The sequence below is a fragment of the Bubalus bubalis genome, chromosome 6 (genome assembly GCF_019923935.1).
Source record: "Bubalus bubalis isolate 160015118507 breed Murrah chromosome 6, NDDB_SH_1, whole genome shotgun sequence".
In the NCBI taxonomy this organism is placed as follows: domain Eukaryota; kingdom Metazoa; phylum Chordata; class Mammalia; order Artiodactyla; family Bovidae; genus Bubalus; species Bubalus bubalis.
This window is the reverse complement of record NC_059162.1, coordinates 78,785,461-78,808,009: the sequence shown is the minus strand read 5'-3', so window position 1 is coordinate 78,808,009 and position 22,549 is coordinate 78,785,461. Positions and strand designations below refer to the sequence as shown.

The following is a 22,549-nucleotide window of genomic DNA, read 5'->3' as shown; positions in this document are numbered from 1 at the left end:
ACCAGTAAGTTAAGATAATTGAGTATTAAAGAGGAAATCCATGTTGAGAGAATTGTTTGTGAAAAGATAAAACAAGGAAATAGGATTATTGACAGAACTGAGAAAACATATTCAGGGGATGTCTTTATCAAATAAATCAGCCCTTCCAATGACTTGTTTAACTGTTCTGAGTCAGTCAAAGCATGGAGAAGTAGGAGAAGCAACTGAAAAGAAGAGAATGCTTTGCCAGTTTGTTTTTGCAGAACTTAAATTTGGAGGCGATGCTTATTGATGTTATTTAAAAGATGGATTTGTAAAGTAACAATGCCCTTTCCAAAATAAGGAGTCATGAATAGGAATTGATATCTGAAGAGGAAAGTGAATTCACATTGGCTAAAAAATTAAATCTTCTCTATCTACTTCAAAACATGGATCCTGTAATTCTCTTTTGAAAGGATTGCTCTGGGAAAAAAAGCTGAAACCTGTCATAGTGAATTAGGGCTCTCATTCTCCTTGTGAGGGTCAGGTGTGAGGTAAAAAGGATCCTCAGGGTTCCCCAAGGAGACTGTGCTGGTAAGGCCAGCCCCGCCCACAAGCCTGACTGGCCCCACCTTAACCTTGGTTTGGGGGAAGGAAAAGAGTCATTGCCTACCCTGGTGAGGGCAAACTGTGACCTGCTCAGAGGCATTTGGTTTAAATTACAGGAAGATTTAATTTCCAAAAATAATGGCAAAGAACAGCAAAGCCTGGAGACTTTGCTTAAGCTCTAATAGAATCATGATACCATTTATTTTTGGAACGTTGACATCTCTGAAACTCTTCAGATGCAAAATCAATGCTAAGTAGTTTTATAGAAATTGGATGCATTTTACATAAAATTACCACCAGAGCTGAGGACAGTGATGCATAAAAGCAGTGCAGACAGTGTTTCGAATATACTGAAAAGCACAGTCTGGGCCCCTCTCTGGCAGCCTCTGGCATCTGCACCACATTTTTAAACATTTGTCCTTTAAATAGTCTTTGTTCCTCTTGAAGTTTCCAGCCTCTCCGCCATTCATTGTACTGTTATTACATTGTTTTAAACACATTAGTGCGTCATTAGTGAACAGGTAACATTTTATACCATGATAAGAGCAATGATAAAATCACATAGGAAATGAGTGTAGATAAAGAAAAAACAAATCAGTGAGCTGAGACCAGGGACTGTCCAACATGTAGACTTAGGAAAGACAATGAAACAGGAAGAAGAGCAGGAGAAGATGATATCTTGAAAGTCAAAATAAGAGAGATTTATGTCAAATGCTCCTGACATTTTGAGAAAGATGGTACCTAAGAATTAATCATTGGTTTGGGCAAGATGTAAGACACTGATGATCTTGACAGAAGGAATTTCCTATGAAGTACTGTGAACCAAATCTTCATTATGGTATGTTAAAGTGAAAGAAAGTGAAGTCGCTCAGTCGTGTCCGACTCTTTGCGATCCCATGGACTGGTAGACTGTAGTCTACCAGGCTTCTCTGTCCATGGGATTTTCCAGGCAAGAGTACTGGAGTGGGTTGCCATTTCCTTCTCCAGGGGATCTTCCTGACCCAGGGATCGAACCCAGGTCTCCTGCATTGCAGGCAGACACTTTACCCCACCAAGAACATAAATGTTGAGGAAATGGAGACAGCAAATAGAGGCAACATTTTGAAGTGTTTTGCTTAAAAAAAAAAAAAGAGTCTAAGAAAGTAAGGCAATAGATGGAGAGATATGTATAGTAATCACAAGTTTTGTGTGTTTTTTTAAGTTTATTCCTTTTTATTGCTAAGTGGTATTGCATTGTATGAATATTTTATAATTTGTTTCTCCATTCACTTGTTACATTTAGGTTGCTTCCATTTTTAACTACAACAAAGTTGCAATGAGTTTTTGACAGACAATCATATTATCTATGAACAGAAACAATTTTACTTCCTCTTTTTCTAGTAGAGATGCCTTTGTATCTTTGTCTTGCCTATTAAACTGACTAGAACCTCTAGTAAAATTCTAAATAGAAGTGATGAGAACTGACATTCTTTTTCCCTAATTTTAATGGTAAATAATTCTTAAGTATGATGTAGCATTTTTCTTTTTAGATTCTTTTTAGAATTCACAGATTCTTTTTACCTGGTTGAGAAATTTCCATTCTATTACTAGGTTTCTGGAAGTTTTTTTTAATCAGGAATAGATGTTTAATTTTATCATATTTTTTCCTACATCTACTAGGATGATCATATTTTTTATCTTCTGTCTATTAATATGAATTACTTTGATTAACCTTTGAGTGTTTATAACAACCTTATATTCCTTGGATAAAGCCCCCTTGATCATAGTTGTCCTCCTTTTTATATATTATTTGATTCAATTTGCTATAATTTTGTTAAGTACTTTTGCATGTGTGTTCATGGTGGAAATTACAGTTTTCTTTTCTTGGGTTGTCTTTGTCTAATTTTAGAGAAAGCGTCAGAGAAATGCTGACCTTATATAGTGAGTTGGGAAGCATTCCTTCTTTTTCAATTTTCTGAACGAGTATGTAGAATTAGTATTATCACTTCTTTAGATTTTTGGCAGAATTCACCAGGGAAGCCATCTGGGCTTGCAGTTTTCTTTGTGGGAATGTTTTACATATTAAAATACAATTTCTGTAATAGATATAGGCCTATCACAGTGTCTCTTTCTTCTTGAGTAACCTTTGGTAACTTGTTGTTTTCAAGAAATTTATGCATTTCAGCTTTTGTCAAATTAGTTGTCATATTTCGCTATTATTTTTATAATAACTTTAGAATCTGTACTGATGTCTCCTCTCTCATTCCTAATATTGTTAATCCATATGGTCTCTTTCTTTCCCCTGATAAATCTGGCTGAATGTCTGTCAGTTATGGTGGTTACACAAAGAACTTATTTTGGCTTTGCTGATTCTCTCTGTCTCTTCCTCTAGTCTATTTCCACTGTAACCTCTCCTCCCTCCTTCCCCTCCTCCTCCTCCCCATCCTCCTCCTTCTACTTCTTTGGGTTTCATTTTCTCTTGTTTCCCCTAGTTTCTTAACCTAGAAAGTGAGGTCATTTATTTTATTCTTTTCTAATAAAAATTTAGCACTATGGATTTCCCTGCTTTAGCTGCATCCCACAGATTTTGATATGTCACATTTTTACATTTAATTCAGTTAAAAATACTGTTTCTCTTTGAATTTTATCCTTAACTCATGAGTTATTTAGAATGTGTAATTCCAAATACATGGAACATTATTAGCGTTCTGGTGTGATTTCTAATTTAATTTCACTCTGATCAAAGGACATATTTTGTATACTTGAATTCTTAAAAGCCTGTTAAACTTGTTTTATGGCCTAGAATATTACCTATCTTGGTAAATGTTCATGTGCACTTGAAAAGAATGTGTATTCAGTTGTTGCTGAGTGTAGCTCTCTATCAATTAGGTCACATTGATAGTGATTTTTGAGCCTTCTATATATTTGGGGGGCTTCTATTTGATCTATCAATTATTGAGGTTATGCTTGTAAATTGCTCTACTTGTCCTTTTTTGTTTCATGCATTTTGAAATAATGTTGTTAGGCACAACAGTTGTTAGAATTGTTATATCCTCTTTATCATTGTGAAATGCCCCTCTTTATCCTGTTAGTAGTCTTTGCTCTGAAATCTATTTGTTCTTTTAATATGGCCATTCTAGATTTCTTTTGATTAGTGTTATCATCATACATCTTTTTTCATTCTTTTCCCTTTAATTTATTTGTGTCTATGTATTTAAAGTGACTTCTTATAGGCAGCATACAGTTGAGTCATGCTCTTTTATCCATTTTGAAAATGTCTGCTTTTCAATTATGGTGTTAAGACCACTTACATTTAAAGAGACTGTTAATATGGTCAGGTTTAAAGTTGCCATGTTGATATTTATTTTCTGTTTGTCTTATCTGTACATTATATACTTTTTTTTCTCCTTCCCTGCTCAGCTTTGTTCTCTGCTCCTTCTCTGGAAGATAGAGAAGGACAGGGAAGGCTGGTGTGCTGCAGTCCATGGGGTCACAAAGAGCTGGACATGACTGAGCAACTACACAACAGCAGTAGCTCTGTTTTGGATAATTAAGCACTTTGTGCTTCCACCTTATTTCCTTAGGCGTAGCTCTTCATTAAAAAAAAAAGGAAAATTAATGGTTACTTGAGGGCTTCCCTGGTGACTCAGATGGTAAAGAATCTGTATTCAATGCGGCAGACCCAGGTTTGATCCCTGGGTCAGGAAGATCCCCTGAAGAAGGTAATGGCTACCCATTCCAGTATTCTTGCCTGGAGAATTCCACACAGTCTTTGAATAGGGAGGAAGTGTGGGGTTCAGGAGCCTTTTTAGTCAATTATATTTTTCAGATATTTTATAGTCCATGGAGTTGCAAAGAGTCGGACCTGACTGAGCGACTAACACTTTCACACTTTCACTTGGAGATTCTAGTATAAGTTTTAGCTTATGACAGTCTTCCTTTAAGCAGTACCTACAGTATAATAACTTTTCCACAATAATTTCGATTTCTCCCTTTGCCTTTGTGAACTTACTGTTATACGGCTTACTTCTACATGTGTCATAAATATCAAATATATTATTTTTTTTGGCTTTTCAGTCAATTATATTTTTCAGATATTTTAATAAGAAGCAAAAAAACCTTCATTTTTTGTGTGTATATTCAAAGTTTCATCTGATATTTTCCTTCTGCCTAAAGGATTTTCTTTACCATTTCTTATACTTCAAGTCTGCTGATGATGAATTCTTTCAAATTTTATCTGGCAGAAGTCTTCGTTATTTTTTATTGTGGACTTTTTATTGTGCTTAGATATAAATCTTTAAAGTTTGATTATTTGCTGATATGCAAAATGGAAAATGATGCAGGAGCAAATAAACCAGCACAGTCTTTGAATAGGGAGGAAGGGTGGGGTTCAGAACAGAAGACTTGACTTCACATATAATCATGGAGTTTTACTGATGGTAACAAGAGGAGAGACTGAGCAGATATTTATTGATAGGAGTGAGTTAATTGAATCCGTTAATGGTTCCAATCAAACTGAGTTTAAATCCAAGATCCACCATTCAATAGCTGAGTGGTCTTCAGCAAAGTATTTAAACGCTTTGAACTTCAGGTTTCACATCCACAGAATCATGTTAATATCTTCCCCACAGAGTGATTACAGCAATGAAATGAGTTAATGTCTACCAAACACATAACACATAGCCAGGCACACACACTGTGTCTGTAGGAAAAAAAAAAGAAAAAAAAGTGTCACCTTTATAATTTTACCGCCGAAGTCAAGGAGAAAAGATCCTGTGACCTCATTTTTCTACCTCTATTTCTCTTATCTTCCTTCTCTCACCCCTCCCTCCTTTCCAAAAGAACATATTTAAAACTCAAATACCAGGCTGTCTGCAGGTGCAGTGTTCAAGACTGATAACATTTGGAGGCCAGATGTTAACTGATGTAAACACTATTAAGTGCTCTGTAGACCGGAGGCGGAGGCAATGATTTCCAATTTTATGATTATTTGAGTTAATAGCAAACCATACTGCCACTCCCTCCACCCTCCTGCCTCCACCAAAAAGGAGATATATAGCCTATTTGTTCCCAAAAGAATGTAGTTTTTTGAAATACAAAGTTCTTGAAATATTAAGTAGTGGCATTTCACAAGCTTAGGACTGGAAAGGCAGCCTCAGTGCAGACCTCAACACCTACTTGGAAGTTCTCTCTAAGAGGTCAAGGACTTGTGAAATTTGATCTTGGAACTAGTTTCATTTTCTGAAATAAGTCCAGAGTAATAATCACAAAAGATTCTTCAAACCTGTAACAAGTTTTTATGCCAACTGATATGTTCAATTTGAACTTCCTAAGGATTCGTGTGGGTGAATGCCAATGACAGGAAATCAATAAATGAGTCCTTCTCCTAATGAAGAAGTATTGTTTTTAAAATAGCAATTAGTTGGATCTGCTTTGAATCAATAAGTTGATTGTTGGTGTTTAATATACTTACACACTCATTTATTTATTCATTAATCCACTGAATAGACATTGATCCACAACTAGCAATATGTCCCAGGCACACTGCCAGGCACTAGGTAATACATTGTTAAATACAACAAGTGATCCTCTTGAAGCTTGGAGTTTTATGCAAGAGGATGACAATTTCAAAACAATGTGCAGACAAATAGATGTAGCAAAAAAAATTGTAGTAGTACTGTGATGCAAAGGGGCCCTATTTAAACAATGGGTTGGGGAAGGAATTTTTAGTAGGTGCCTTAATCCAAGGCTTAAAGAACAAGAAGGTAGCCATACAAAGAGTGGAGGAGATAATAATCAAAGAGCAGCATTTATTCATTCATTCAACAAATATTTGTTCAGCACTTTCTGTAAGCCAGGAACTATTCAAAGCAAAGAAAATATACCAGTGAACAAACACACATGCAAAACTGCTGATGTGGGAAAGGATTTGACATCTTTCTGGAACAGAGAAGAAGTCCTTGAAGCTGAATCATACTGAGCAGAAGAGGGGAGTGTGGTACAAGCTGAGGTGGCAGTGGCAGGGGTAATACTATGTAGAGATTTGTAATCCAGGTAAGGAGTTTGGATTTTATGCCAAATGCAATGACATGATTTGCTGTATGTGTTAAGGAATTGCTCTTGCTGTTATGTGGAGAAAGGTTTGGAGGATGAAGAGAGGGTATAAGCAAGGAGATTCATAGGGTGGCTATGCTAATTCAAGTGAGATTTTAATGCCCTGAAACAGTGGTAGCAGCAGAGATAGAGTGTACAGTTTTGAGGTAGGAAGGATAGGACTTGTTGATCAACAGAAAAAGAGGAAGGGGAGTTGAGGAAAGATGTAAAATCATGGATGATTCAGCTGAAGAGATAGTGGCTTCATTTACCACAATGAGGAAGACTAGGTAAGTGGATGGAGGAGGTTCAGACTAAAGATTAAAATAAATTCAAGTTTTCTGGCCCAAGTTTTAAATAATGAAATCAATACAATTTGAAAAAGTGAAATTCAGTATCTCATGGGGTTAACATGTCCCCCATTATTGGAGTATATACAAGCATACCAAATGACCGTTTACCTACAATATTTTAGCTATAGATTTCAAGCAGAATTCTGTAACTGGTTTCCAGATGGTATGTGAGAATTTATAAAAGAAAGCAACAGTTTCTTGAAGCCATCACTGGTTGAGTAAAAAATGGTTTTCCTAAATCAATCTCATTTCTCTCAAAGGTGATTTCACTTGCCTTTGAGCTACTGGAAGCTGGCACTGTATTTCTTAATAAATACTTTATTTCATTAATAATTAGGTTTATAATTGGCAGGGCTACCAAACTTATAAATGAGAGTATTTATATCTTGTTAAGACACCATTTGAATATCTTTTGCGATAACCTCTTAGGAAGAGTAGTGAATGTAGACTGAGAAATATAGAGCTGGTAAGATAAATTGTACATCCCAAGGGCAACTAGGTCAGTAGCAACACAAAGAAGTAAGTTCTCAACCTTATGGTAAGTCTCCACCCTCCCACACCACTGCTTTATAAAGTCGACATACAAAACACATTCCCACACAGCAGCATGAGAATTCTTCTCATCAGGAAGACCCCTACCTTTCCTGAGAATCACTGCCTTTACTGTTATTCTGTCTTGGAAAGTATTAGTGGATAAAAGTTTGAGAGTAAGTTTGCCAAATTTTAACCCTAATTAGGAAACATAGAGAAACATATACTTTATAACATTTTTATTTCTGAAAATTATTTTTTACGTAGAAATAGACAGGCAGATCACTTTGTAAGCATGTTAGAAATAATGTTCTTGTAATTATGAGGTAGGTCTGTTTATATTTGGTACTAGTTTTCTTGTGCATCAAATCATATAGGAATAGCACAGTGTGAAGTTACTAAAGGATCATTAAAAAATGCTCCTAAACATTTGAAACAAATATTTTTAAATGACCCTCATTTTATAATCCCATTAGAAAAAGTAGGCACTGGTATTACTTTTTTAATTGATGTATTTCCCTAGTGAAATGTTAATAATCTGAGAAAGGATCTCAAGCAACAAATAAATGAACTTGCAACATAGAATCCTCAGCCAAAGGAACATCAAGAGGAATATTCATGTCATTTCCATCCCTAACACCATCAACATCAAGGAATGAGGATGATCATTGACAAGCAGGACCATTTGCCTTTTTCTTAGGCTTCCCTGGTGGTTCAGATGGTAAAGAGTCCACCTGCAATGCAGGAGACCTAGGTTTGATCCCTGGGTTAGGAAGATCCCCTGGAGAAGGAAATGACAACCCACTCCAGTATTCTTGCCTGGAGAATTCCATGGACAGGGGAGCCTGGAGGGCTACAGTCCACGGGGTCACAAAGAATCAGACATGACTGAATGACTAACACACTGGGCTCGGTGCCTTATGGAAAGTATTACAGCCTTCTTTGCAGGTGGTATTTGGTAACAAACTCCTCCTTCTTTTCAAGGCGATCACAGCAGAGGGCAGGAGATGACTCCACATCCCCACACCACTTACATTTGCTTTTGTTGGAGAAGTACATCTGTGCAGTCTATGGAGGGCATCAAAGAGGAGTCAGAATAAGATACTTGGTTTCAAACCATTCATTCCTTCATTTTGTTTATTCATTAGACATTTGCTAAGTACTTCTGATAGACATGACCCTTAGCAATGGGATAAATAATATGAAAAATAAGTTCTGTGTCTCTGAGTTTCACAGCCCTTTGTGGGCAGATGAGATTGCTAAAAATTCTGCTGGACAAGTGCTAGTGGAGAGATAACGTCAATAGATAGATATCAATGCAGAGCGAGCTGTATGAGACAATGGAACAACTAACTGAACTCAGGGAAAAGGAAAATTATATCACTAGCTTACTAAATGGCACCATATTTAACCCCAAATATCATTTGATCCAATTTTTTAAGTTTAAAAGTGTGTGTAAATGCAGATTGGAAAAAAAAACCATAACACAATTTGTTACTACCTCTGTCTGGTTTCAACTCAAAGGACACCATCTGAGGAAGGTGGGTGGTGTGCCCAGTATAAACAGTCTATGCAGCTGTGTAGAGTAGGCCTGCTGACACCCAAACCAGAAACATTCTTCTCTATATGTATGTCTGCCACACTATTATGCTTTATCTTCTCCATAGCTTTTATCACTCTCTGAAATGATCACATTTGATTTATTTATTGTCCATCCCTCCCCACAAGGACCTTGTCTTACACATTGTTGAATTCTCAGGTCTCGAATAACTCCTTGTTTCATAAATATTTGTTGAGTGAATGAATTATCACAACAGTATAAAACCACTCTAAATCACTCTTGAGAACCAATATTTCTTTTGTTTTGAAAATCTCTGCAAGATATGTTTAGGTGGCACAGTGGTGAAGAACCCACCTGCCACTGTAGGAGACATGAGAGACACAGGCTCAATCCCTGGGTTGGGAAAATCCCCTGGGGAGGGCATGGCACCCTGTTCCAGCATTCTTGCCCGGAGAATCCCATGGACAGAGGAGCCTGGCAGGCTACAGTACATAGGGTTGCAGAGTCAGACACAACTCAAGCGACTTAGCACACAAGCATACACGTAAGATATTTGATCTCAGACACACCTTAGAGATCTTCTATGGATTCATGTCTTCATTCATTTCAGTGGGGAAAGACTAAGGCTTGGGTGTAGGGGTGCATACAGAGAGTCCCTGTTTCATATCAAGTTATTTTTCTCCAGAGCAGAAACTGGAAGCCAGGGCTCCAGAATCCCAGGGCTCTTTGGCACTACTCTGCTCCCTTGGTCTAAACCTCTCTGTGGGGAAAGTAGATTTGGAGTATTCAGTGGATGTAATTTTCAAAGGTGCTAGGAGAAAAGGAAAGCCATGCTAAGCTGCTTTTGCAATTCAGATGAGTTGAACATAATAGTTTTCTTGCCTACTCTATGGGAGGGAAGTCAAGACTTTGGAACTGGATTTTTAGGGCAAGACTGGGATATTCTGCTGTAACTATAGCCAGAGAGCTGCCTGCTTTCAGCAGGGACATGGGCTCTGCCTCATGCTGGCTGTGATTTTGCACAGTTAAGTCCTTCATTCGAAATTAGGACTCACTGCAGCTTGCAAATTAATTCTATAAAGGTGGGTCACTGTAACTATGGGCAAAATGCATGCCCCTGTGCAGCTTCCCCATCCACAGGGACCAGGTAGCACAGGGAGGTGACAGCTAATTTAAGTATATAAGGGAATGGTATATTTTATCAAAGTGAAAAGCAAGCATTAGAAGGTGTTAGTTTCTGAGTATAACTGAGGGAAATGTTTTCCAACAGAACTTTAAAGAAACACTGCATTTTAAGAATATACCACTACCTGCAAACACACACATACAAACATACACAGTAGCCAAACATATACCTTATGATACACAAAAAAGTTCTCCAAAGCTGCAACTCCTGGCGTGGAATTCTTGACACACTGCAGGGAGGTTGGGGAAAGTGGATTCTCTCGATTCCATCTGGGGACTCCTCTGAGGTTTTACCTGCCGGAGGTTTTAATCCAAATAGAAATGGCTTTTTGTCAGATAAGAGATAAAAACTGGTGAGATGTATTCATTCAATAAATGTTTGTAAGATGCCTTCTGGCATGAAACTCAGTTCGAAGCCTTAGGAATACAAAACGAATAAGGCTTAGTCCCGGCTTCAAGGCCACAGTCCAGTGGAGCGAGAGAGATAAGTAAACAGAGAAATCCAATCCAGCGTGGTAGGTTCTGGGCTCAGAAAGGGTCTGTGGGGACACGGAATCCTGAGTGCAGTTGACAGGATGTAATTAAAAGAGGCCACATTTGGGGATTTTTCAAATTAAGTTTCAGATTTTGGAGCCTTCTGTTTTCTCCTTTTGGAAATGAGGGGAGGAAAATCAGCCCAGAGTTGTGAAAATTCGATGATATATTACCTAGAGAAGGAATGAGTTGTCAAAGAAAAGTCTCCTCTGATTCAGAAATGAATGATTCCTAGGATGTTGCTTCAGGACTCTTTGTTACAGAAATTGGGGTATGCACAGGTAATTAGGGATCTAGAAACAACCACCCTGGGGACAATTGCAGGCAATTCTGCAACCACCTGGCTTAACTTGAATTCTTGAAAGTACAGCTTCTCTTGGTGTAATAAAAGGTTTCATGTACACCTTGTGCTTCTGTTCTTTATCCCCGATTTTTCCTCCCAGGCTTATGAATAAGGCTTCAGTCCTATTTCTCCCTTGGAGACTGGCAAGCAGCCCCACCTTCTCCGGGTGGAGGCTGGGGAAGCTGTAGCTGTCTTCTGCCACCTGCTGGCTCCCTCTTAGCACCAGTGTGGGGCTGGCTGTGCGTGGACTCCCAGGGAATGGAATCCATTAGGGGAGAAAGAAGGGCAGAGAAGGTTCCTGCTTTTATTAAAAAGCAAGAGATGAGAAGATGGCAGACAGAAGCTGGTACAGGAACGCTTTTCTCATCATGGGGGTTTGTCATAAAGCTATCACCGTCTTGAACATCTAACCCAGTGATTTTTGTTCAGGGAGAACAGTGCTTTTTATTTATTTTTTTTAATTTTTATGTTTAGATCATTGTCTCACAAAACTTATCAAATAAGTTAATACCGCACCTGCACAGACTCATTTGAAGGAAACAGTAGAAACACCTGCCAGTGGGAATTGAGATTGAGGGTAGGGAGGCAGGAAGAGGGAAGGTACATGAGGAACATTTCACAGTGAATTGCAGTATTCTTTCGTTGGTTCAGCCAGCATTTTTAAAGACCTGTTATTTATAAGGCTCTAATCCAGATCCCTTGGCCCAGTTCAGTCGCTCAGTCGTGTCCGGCTATTTGCAACCCCCTGGACTGCAGCACATCAGGTTTCCCTGTCCATCACCAACTCCTGGAGCTTGCTCAAACTCATGTCCATCCAATCAGTGATGCCATCCAACCATCTCATCCTCTGTTTTCCCCTTCTCCTCCTGCCTTCAGTCTTTCCCATTATCAGGGTCTTTTCTAGTGAGTCAGTTCTTCTCATCAGGTGACCAAAATATTGGAGCTTCAGCTTCAGCATCAGTCCTTGCAATGAATATTCAGGACTAATTTCCTTTAAGATTGAGTGGTTTGATCTCCTTGCAATCCAAGGGACTCTCAAGAGTCTTCACCAACACCATGGTTCAAAAGCATCAATTCTTCAGCACTCAGCTTTCCTTATGGTCCAACTCTCACATCCATACATGACTACTGGAAAAACCATAGCTTTGACTAGACAGACCTTTGTCAGCAAAGTAATGTCTCTGCTTTTTAATATGCTATCTAGGTTAGTCATAGCTTTTCTTCCAAGGAGTAAGTGTCTTTTAATTTCATGGCTGCAGTCACCATCTGCAGTGATTTTGGAGCCCCCCAAAATAAAGTCTACACTATTTCCATTGTTTTCCCATCTATTTGCCATGAAGTGATGGAACTGGATGCCATGATCTTAGTTTTCTGAATGTTGAGTTTTCAGCCAGCTTTTTCACTCTCCTCTTTCACTTTTATCAAGAGGCTCTTTAGTTCCTCTTTGATTTCTGCCATAACGGTGGTGTCATCTGCATATATGAGATTATTGATGTCTCTCCCAGCAATCTTGATTCCAGTTTGTGCTTCATCCAGCCCAGCATTTCACATGATGTACTCTGCATATAAGTTAAATAAACAGTGTGACAACATGCAGCCTTGACATATTCCTTTCTCTATTTGGAACCAGTCTGTTGTTCCATGTCCAGTTCTAGCTGTTGCTTCTTGACCTGCATACAGATTTCTCAGGAGGCAGGTAAGGTGGTCTAGTATTCCCATCTCTTTAAGAATTTTCCACAGTTTGTTGTGATCCATACAGTCAAATGCTTTGGCATAGTCAATAAAGCAGAAGTAGACATTTTTCTGGAATTCTCTTGCTTTTTCTATGACCCAACGGATGTTGGCAATTTGATCTCTGGTTCCTCTGCCTTTTCTAAATCCAACTTGAACATCTGCAAGTTCTTGGTTCCTGTACGGTTGAAGCCTTGCTTGGAGAATTTTGAGCATTACTTTGCTAGCATGTGAGATGAGTGCAAAAGAATCTGCTTGTCAATGCAGGAGACATGGTTCGATTCCTGGGTCAGGAAGATTCCCTGGAGGAGGAAATGGCAACCCACTCCAGTATTCTTGCCTAGAAAATCCCATGGACAGAGAAGCCTGGTGAAATATGTTCATGGGGCACTAAGTGTTGGACACATCTTAGCGAGTAAACAAAAACAACAAATCCAGATGCCTGGGATACAAAAGTGAGTAATATTGGGTTACTTCTTTTTGGGGGTTAAGAATCTATTGGAGAGCAGCTAGATAAGAAGATGGTTAAATAAAGGGAGAATTAAACAGAGATCACAAGTATTGTGATCCTGTATTGCTATAAAGACATCTAGTGGATCACAAAGAAAGAGCATGTATCTAGATCGAACTGGTAGCTGCAATGTTAGAAAATATTTACTGGAGGAGGTGATATGAGCTGAATTTGAAAGGGTGACTTATTGGAAACAGTGGGAAGAAGGGCATTCCAGTTATGGGGAGCACTACCTCCCACACGCAGCATCACGCACTACCAACACTGCTTTGGGAAGCTGAGACCTCTAGAGTCAAAGCAGGAAGAAGTTGTTAAAATATTAGGTCTTTGATAACAAGTGATTGATTTAGTCCAGGGTGATCTGCCAAAGCATGCTGAATCACATAGGACGGCAGCATACAGAATCCTGGACATCAGAGGGCAGGACTGGTGGTGGGGAGCTTGTTTCCGATCCTTGGGAAAAGGCTGCTTTTCATACTATTCCAGTCCATATGCTGGATATGGGCAGGTACCATCAAATATTCAGAAGCCTGTCCATGACTTCCTCTCAATTTATCCGAAACTTCTCAATGAACTCATCCAAATATTGAAGTACTTGTAAGCTCAAAGATATCAATGATCATGGAAAATGCCTCAAGAGGTTTGGAACAACTTCTGGGTAAACTGTTAAGTTCCATAGGCATGGAAAATGATGATTCTAGAAACGGTGCAGTATGTGGAAAAAAAAAAAAAAAAACTTGTGAAAAAAATCATGATTTAAGCCTGCAGGAAAAATATTAATACTCAGAAAAAATATTAAACTGCTAATGTTTTTTCTCTGTTGTTTACATTTTATATCACATCCTTAGTTAGTTTTATGATAATATTTTTTAATATAATGAAGCCTAAAGGTGAAATATGGCTTCCCTGGTGGCGCCAATGGTAAAGAACCTGCCTGCCAATGCAAGAGATGTAAGAGATGCAGGTTCGATCCCTGGGTTAGGTAGATCCCCTCGAGGAGGGCCTGGCAACCCACTCCAGTATTCTTGCCTGGAGAATCCCATGGACAGAGGAGCCTGGTGGGCTACAGTCCATAGGATCACAAAGAGTTGGACATGACTGAAGTTACTTAGCACGCATGCAAAGGTGAAATATGGGTGCTGATTAAGCCACTTCCTTCTCCAAAGGCAGAAGCAAAAAAACCCTAAATAAATAATTACTCTTTTGTACGTTAGTTTCCGATATTTCAGATTCCACTTTCCCCCTAATTGTATTTCAGTTTGTGTGGTGTATTTGTTTTGCTTGTTAAGTCTGTCCTGCGTCTTGCCCTTGCCCACACCCCTCTTCCCACCCTGGCTCTGTGGGATGCATTGTGATGTCTGTCTGCTAATTTTGCTGTGACTGGGGCTGGTGTCTGGTTGGTGATTCATGTTTGTTCCTAAGTTGTACATCTGTGTTGGTTGCTTTGAAACATGCCCCAGGGAATATGAAAGGCCTTTTGTCTCCCTGAATCTGATTCTTTGCCCCCAGGGAATTCTTCTTTGGCTTCTGAATTCTGGCAAGCTCTTTTATGAATTTAGGCAGGGTAAAAAAGAAAGAAAAACGAAAACAAAGGGAAGCAACAGGGAGAGAGTTTTAGGGTCTGGGTCTAGTCCCTGCTTACCTGGCAGGACCAAACCTCCTGGATACAAAAACTGGGGGACACATGCTTTATGACATCTACTTAAAAGGTAATACTTGTGGACTTGTTTTCTTCCCACTAGGAATTCCTGCCTGCAGCAGGAAAGAGGGCAGATTGAGCCCTGATGGAAACCCTCAATGGAAAAAGTTCTGACAGTTTGGTAGGCATACCCACTTGGCAACTCTTCTAAGAGTTTAGCACAGACATACACAGAAGTGACATTCATAATATTTAATGACTGGTACCGCATGGACACTGACCAATTAAATGGACACAGGCCACCATGCTGAAGCTGGAGGCCCCCTGCTGTTCCAGACATCAACCCTTCAGTTACTGGATAACCAGGAGGTCCAGCAGCTCCTGGAGGGTCTGGGGGCAGGGGCTGGCTGCCAGCTGTTACCAAAGTATTTCAGTGTTTTAATACCCATTAAGGATATATAGACAGAGACCAAATGAATTACTGCATGGTTACTCATAAAAGTTCAAAGCTTATGCCCACTCTTGAGCTTTATGTAGTCCCAACTTTACCTATTAAGAGCCTGCCATCTTTGTCTTAAAGAAGAGTTCAGAGCTGACATCAAGACCTAGTCGTACTACAGGCTCCAGGTGGCACAAAGAAGTCCTTATCCACAAAGGAGCTCTTTATTTTGCTCAATGACTAGTATAGACCTCACCCAAGGGAAATTTGTGAGTCAGCTTACATTATATTTTCACTTGCTGTGATATATTTGCCTTACAACATAGCTTTACCTCCGGGCAGGCTGGCAACCAGGCTGAAATGTGTGAGTGATTGCCCACCTGCCTGCTTGCCTACAGAGTCTGAAAGACCGTCCCATCCCAGACCATGAGCCTGCTGTGAAAATCCATCTGCAGTACCATGAAAGCCCAAATACGTATATTGGATTGTTATGGCTCTTCCTTGTCCTCTTCATGGGAGATTCTCACTTGCTGCTTCTTATCAGACACCTAGAGTCTGCGGGTTGGCTAAAAGCAGCTTCTCGGAATGGTCTCTGGGGAAGCATTATAACCCCAGATTCTCTCATTTCTTCTTTCCCTGTTTCAGTGAAACGTACAGCTTCAGCATAATTTGCTGCCTCCCCTGCCTTCACTCCAGATAACGGCCAGCATTGCTCATAATCCTACTGACTCTCTACATACCAAGCACAACTTTTGTCTGTAGAGACTGAAAGGAAATTTCACTCTACCCAGAAAGCCATTCAGAAGCTCTGTGATTACAGAAGTCTGACGTTGTAGAAAACTGAGTTGGAAAACTTGGATTTTCCAATTCTCCTTGCACATTTACTAGCCTATGCCTTCGTGCAGGCATTTAAAATCTCTCGAAACCTCATCTTCCTCAAATGTAGAGTGGAATCATACTATGGAGTTCACAGGGTCATGATAAGGATTGTAAATGAAATAATAAATGAGAAAGCCATCTGTAAACTAAAAACATCCACCGCAAGAACATAGGCTGGAAGAACTAGTGAACAAAAAGAATCACAAATGTAGAAATAAATCATGGCAGCTGGATGAGTATGAAGTAAGCCCACTACTGTCGTCCAGCCTGGAAAAGAGAGCATCCTGTAACTTCTCCAACAGCTTTCTGCAGAGCTTTAGCTGGCGGGCAGTGAGTGGTCTAGAGAAATGCTAGGCAAGAGGGTTACTGCCAGTCTGATGTTGTGCATGCAGGAAAAATATAGAGAGGATGGTGGAAAGCACGGGAAAGACAGAGTACCTAAGGTAATACCAGGACTGGGAGAGAGAAAATAGACAAAGTGTAATGCTTCTGCCTGTGTGGTCATTGCACAGAAATGGTTCAAATGAATCTGGACTTGAGGGTACCATTCCAGAGTGAGGGAGACTGACCAGAAATCTCAACGATACTCTTTCTTTTGAGTCAATAGCTGCATCCTCTCTCCTCCAGAAAGAAAGCTCTGCTGCCCTGAAGGCCTATTTGGCATTATTAGATTAATTAAGTCATTTTCTGTGCTTAAACTTGAGTATGAATGGTAAGTTGCAGACTGGGCCTCCCGTTTAATCAGCCAGTGGATGTTTTCAGGATAGCACTTTGTTCCTAAAAACATTCAGAAATATGCACATTGTATCTTTAATGAGACTGTGGTATTTATTTATGGCAGAAAGAAGTCTCCCAGCTAAGAAGACTCATTCAAGTGATAGTTGAGTGTCTGGCACTTAGAGCTGTGTTAGATGCTGTATCTGGAGTTGCTTATTATCACCAGTTCATTTTATGAATTTGTTAAAGTTATCATGCCGCTGAAAGGCCATAGGACTTTGCGCTGGGGATCCAATCCTGGCTCCACTCTTTGCTAATGACTAAACTTCTGTGGACTGTTCCCTTTATATAAAATAGAGGATTAGATGACTTTTTATATAAAAGATATTGAGGATGACTGCAACTCAGAGCTGTTTGGAGACATAAAACTCTCTGTGGCGTGTGAAATGCTATGTAATGTGCCCAGCACGCGTGGTTCTCTGTGTCTGTATGTCAGTTCTCATGTGACTGGGTTTTTTTCTTTCTCTTTAAGCTTTGATGTGGAAAATGGCCCTTCCCCAGGTCGGAGCCCACTGGACCCCCAGGCCAGCTCTTCTTCTGGGCTGGTTCTTCATGCCACCTTCCCCGGGCACAGCCAGCGCAGAGAGTCCTTTCTGTACAGATCAGACAGCGACTATGACTTGTCACCGAAGGCGATGTCGAGAAATTCTTCACTTCCAAGTGAGCAGTAAGTACGAGCTGTCTGGCTCCCTGTCTCACACTTACCTCACCTTTAACACATCAGAAGAGCAACACTGTTCCCGTTTAACACAAGGGAAGAGGGAGAAAAAAAGTGAACAGGAGCAGAGATGACAATGATAACCACCTTAAGGCCATACATGCTCTCTTGAGTGCGAAATGTATAGAGGATCCACAAGAGTGTTTAAAAACCTTAGGCACAGTGTTTGCTTTACTTCTGTTATTGATACTTTTTTAAGCTTTTGATTTTATACTGGAGTATAGCCAATCAACAATGTGATAGTTTCAGGTGGACAACAAAGGGACTCAGTCATATACATACATGTATCCATTCTCCCCCGAACCTCCCTCCCATCCAGGCTGCCACATAACACTGAGCAGAGTTTCCTGTGCTAAACAGTAGGACCTTGTTAGTTATCCATTTTAAATATAGCACCTTGTACCCAAACTCCCTAAGTATCTCTTTCCCCTAGTCTCCCCTCCCTGCTGAAGTTCATTCTCTAATACTTTAAAAAAAAAAAAAAAAAAACAGCTTCATTTCCTGAACTGCTGAATTGTTTATGGCACAAGAACCTTAACAGTTTTTTGCAAACCACAATCTGACTTTGCAAGGCATGCGCAGTTTACATCAGGCTATAGCAGAGAAGGAAAGGTGGTTGGTGACATGCAGCTTCTCTGAGTGGCCTTTGCTGGGTAACATTTAGTGAATTGTCATCTAGTACATGTCTGTGTCCCTTCTCTGGAACCTTGACACAATGCCCACTTATTGCCTGGCTCCTAGGTGAGACAGGACACACTTCCACCACCCTATTAAGCATGGCTGATGTTTCTGTTTTGCTGCTATTAACTGGAGATCTCTAATTTTTATTTAAAGAACAGCGACAGGGTTGTGTTACTTATTTATTAAGTTTCTGAAACCAAATAAAATTGGATGATGGAATGCGAGCCTTAAAAGGTTTCTGGGCACACGTACAATTGTTTTTAATATCATATGTTATAAAAATATCAGTAGCTCCCTAAAGTCTCCAGACTGGAAAGTTCCACTGGGCTCTCCTCAGTTGTTGGAAAGGAAGTGAAAAAGGGTCACCCTTTTGTGAAAGGGGCACAGGCCATTTTAAACCAACCATTAAGATAATATGCCCCAGGGCACTTCTACCAGCTAATTTTAATAGAAGCATGTACTCAGTCGCTCAGCCGTGTCTGACTCTGCAATCATATAGACTATAGCCTACCAGTCTCCTCTATCCATAGAATTCTCCAAGCAAGAATACTGGAGTGGGTTGCCATTTCCTCCTCCAGGGGATTTTCCTGACCCAGGAATAGAACCCAAGTCTCCTGCATCTTCTGCATTGGCAGGTGGATTCTTTACCATTGAGCCATCTAGAAAGCCCTTAATAGAAGCACTCCTGCCCTAAAACATCTCAATCATTGGTGGACCAAAACTCATTTGGCTAATATTTACTGACAATCAGGGCTTCCCTTGTGGTTAAGCTGCTAAAGAATCTGCCTGCAATGAGGGAGACCTGGGTTCGATCCCTGGGTTGGAAAGATCCCCTGGAGAAGGGAAAGGCTACCCACTCCAGTGTTCTGGACTGGAGAATTGCATGGACTGTACGGTCCATGGGGTCGCAAAGAGTCAGACACAACTGAGCAACTTTTACTTTCACTTTCTCTACTGAAGCTCACCTATGTTCCAGGCAGTGTGCCAGGCTCTGGGAGTAAAAGATGAACAGAATAGTGGAAAAATCACAGAGAAGTTAAAAAATAAACGCTATTCTCAAAAAAGTTGCATGTTCTCAGGAAGGTTACAGTTACATAAAAAAGAGAAACTCTGGTGTTATGTGGAAGGAAGCATTCACTTAGTGCATACCAGGGAGCCCTGTTTGTTTACATATGTTATTGTTTTTAATCTTTGCAACAGTCCTGTCAGGTGGGCAGCATTATTATCTCTTCTCTATAGAGGATGAAACAGAGATTCTGAGAAGTTGAGAAACCTACCCCTCCCATATGACTCTGTGCCACGCTATTATCCCTTGATGTAGATAAGACAGACAGTTTTGTACAGACAAAACTTTTGGACTCTGCCAAGGCAATGGCACCCCACTCCAGTACTCTTGCCTGGAAAATCCCATGGACAGAGGAGCCTGGTGGGCTGTAGTCCATGGGGTCGCTGAGGGCCAGACACGACTGAGCGACTTCACTTTCACTTTTCACTTTCATGCATTGGAGAAGAAAATGGCAACCCACTCCAGTGTTCTTGCCCGGAGAATCCCAGGGATGGGGGAACCTGGTGGGCTGCCATCTATGGGGCCACACAGAGTCGGACACGACTGAAGTGACTTAGCATGCTCTTCAAACTGCAAAGTAGAATCTCTACTAAGAGGTAGAAAAGGTGAATGCAGGGTAGATACCTCTTTGCTGTAGATCATGTAGCGCTAAGGAAGTTTCTGACCAAGGCTCAGATACAGACTTTGACAGTGAACATACCTGGAATTCTCTCTTCCACCAAAACAAACACCTTTCACCTTTCTCCTCCCTGGGCGGAAGATGTGGCAAGATGGAGGTAATTAGAACCTCATTCACAGTGTTTCATGGGAGAAAGACTAACTTTGGACAGCAGCTGGTGGCTCCCCCAGACTCATGACAAACAGCTTGATGTGTCTCCGGGTCACTCAGAGGCTTCCCAGCAGATTCTAACCAAATTTCAAATTAAACTCCACCAATTCCTTACTTACAATCAAAAGGTTATAGAAATTTTGAACTTGAAGAGATCTTAAAGATCACAGTTCAACTCAGTCTATAGCTGTAGAAACAGACATCTAGTTCTGAATGACTCTGCATCCAGGGTCCCTAAATTAATGGTTAGCCTCTTTTCAGTTTTATCAACCAGCAAAAATTTCCCCTAGCTTTAGAACCTATAGAGTGTTGCCAACTTTAGATTTAGACAGATACGAATTATATATGCAAAATAACTAGTATCATTCTCACTTAAAACAAACAAACAAACAAACAAACTTTAAAACATGGGGCACACTTTCAAAATAAAGAATAGTCCTTCCCAAGAAAAAACATTTGACAACATGATCTCATCCTGTCAAAGATACTGATAACAAAATATATTAACATTTTTGAGTGAATAAAAATAGCACACAATGTTGTTTTGCAAATATTTCAACATGACAGTAAAACTTTCATATATTTGTCAGTTTAGGAATTTATATTTCTAAACACAGCAAGAAGTAGGACTTGAATATCCAGATTCTTCTGGAATTTCATTTTATCAGGACTACGTTGGAAAATCCCATTTTACATAGGTGTGTACTAAGTCTTTTCAGTTATGTCCAACTGTTTGTGACCCCATGGACCATAGCCCACCAGGCTCCTCTGTCCATGGAATTCTCCAGGCAAGAATACTGGAGTGGATTCCCATTTCCTCCTTCAAGGAGTCTTCCCAATCCAGGAATCAAACCCAGGTCTCCTGTATTGTAGGCAGATTTACACAGGTATCTTGAGCTAAACTAAGTCATTCTCTCGAAGCTATTTGACCCAACTATTACTCTTCAGGATGACTTGACATAAATAGAGGAACCACAGTCCCTGAACCTCTTGCTGCTTCTCCTGCCTTCTATTCACAAAGTCAAGAGAAAGAAGGACAATAATAGAGCTGGAATCTTCACATGAAGGCTGTGGGGTAAGGGCTGCAGCGTGTTCCCCACTCAGGAGTCCTCATATCCAGCACAGAACAGTCATGAATGTACATAAGAGGTAGAACATCCTGCATAATTCCTCGGCATTAAATCTTAACAGTAGAGACCATGCTGTCTTTTTACAGCTTTTCATCTGAACTCTTTCAGGAGGAAAAATATAGGCAGGGAGAATGAATGAACAGATGACTAAGTAAAAATGTGAATGGAAAACTAAAAGGGGCTTTAACATACAGCAACAAAAGAGATTGAAAGAAGGGTTTCTAGTAAAGAAAACTGGATGACCATTGGATCCCAAAAGGAAGTTCCCCATGCTTTCTTAGATGCGGCAATAATTTATTGATCTCTGTTCAGTTCCTGTGTTCTGGTCATCTTTAATGGAGTGCGTCTATATACCAAAGGCCAGTTATATTGTCCAAAACTTTGGAGGAACCAACCTGGGCAGGACCAACCTTTGATTATCCACTAGTAAAGCCACAGGGAAGGAAGATCCCTGTTCCCTTTATTTAGTCATCCTATTTGCAGTCCTATAGATACAAGTTTTTAAAGCTACTGTTGATGTGAGAAGTGATTTCTAGAGAGAGCAGTCACGGGAAATGAGATCTGAAAACCAAAAGGAAAAGTAGAAATAACAGCCCACTTAAATTTAAGACCTGTTTATTGATGGGCTACCAAAAAAATACAATGTGGTATCTAAGACTTGAGTTACAGCCATTATACCTACTAGCACCATAACTTTAAGACACTGAATGTTTTTCATAGTGTCTAAATTATCTATAAATAAAAGCACACATTTATTAAGCATTTCCTATATACTATTTAAAGTATTTACATATTGTAACTCATTTATTCCCCTTAATGCATGAATACTATAATTCAGTATTGTACTACTATCATTGTTTTGGTACTATAATTGTCTTGGTGGTACTGTGACTGTCTTGGTACTATAATTGTCTTGTCTTAAAGAGGAGAACTGTGGAGCACAGAGAGGCTAAGTAATTTGCCCAGTAAACAGGGAAACACAACTCAAATTCAGGGAATCTAG

The 22,549-nt window shown here is 39.9% G+C and overlaps 1 protein-coding gene across 2 annotated transcripts in view; it reads left to right on the top strand.

Moving 5' to 3' along the window:
• PDE4B (phosphodiesterase 4B) overlaps window positions 1–22,549 on the top strand; it is a 544,019-nt gene that overhangs the window by 372,425 nt on the left and 149,045 nt on the right. For both annotated transcript variants that reach the window (XM_025288533.3, XM_025288534.3), the window contains one exon: window positions 17,595–17,789. In XM_025288533.3, the coding sequence (XP_025144318.2) occupies window positions 17,595–17,789 (195 nt within the window). The remainder of the gene's footprint in view (window positions 1–17,594; window positions 17,790–22,549) is intronic.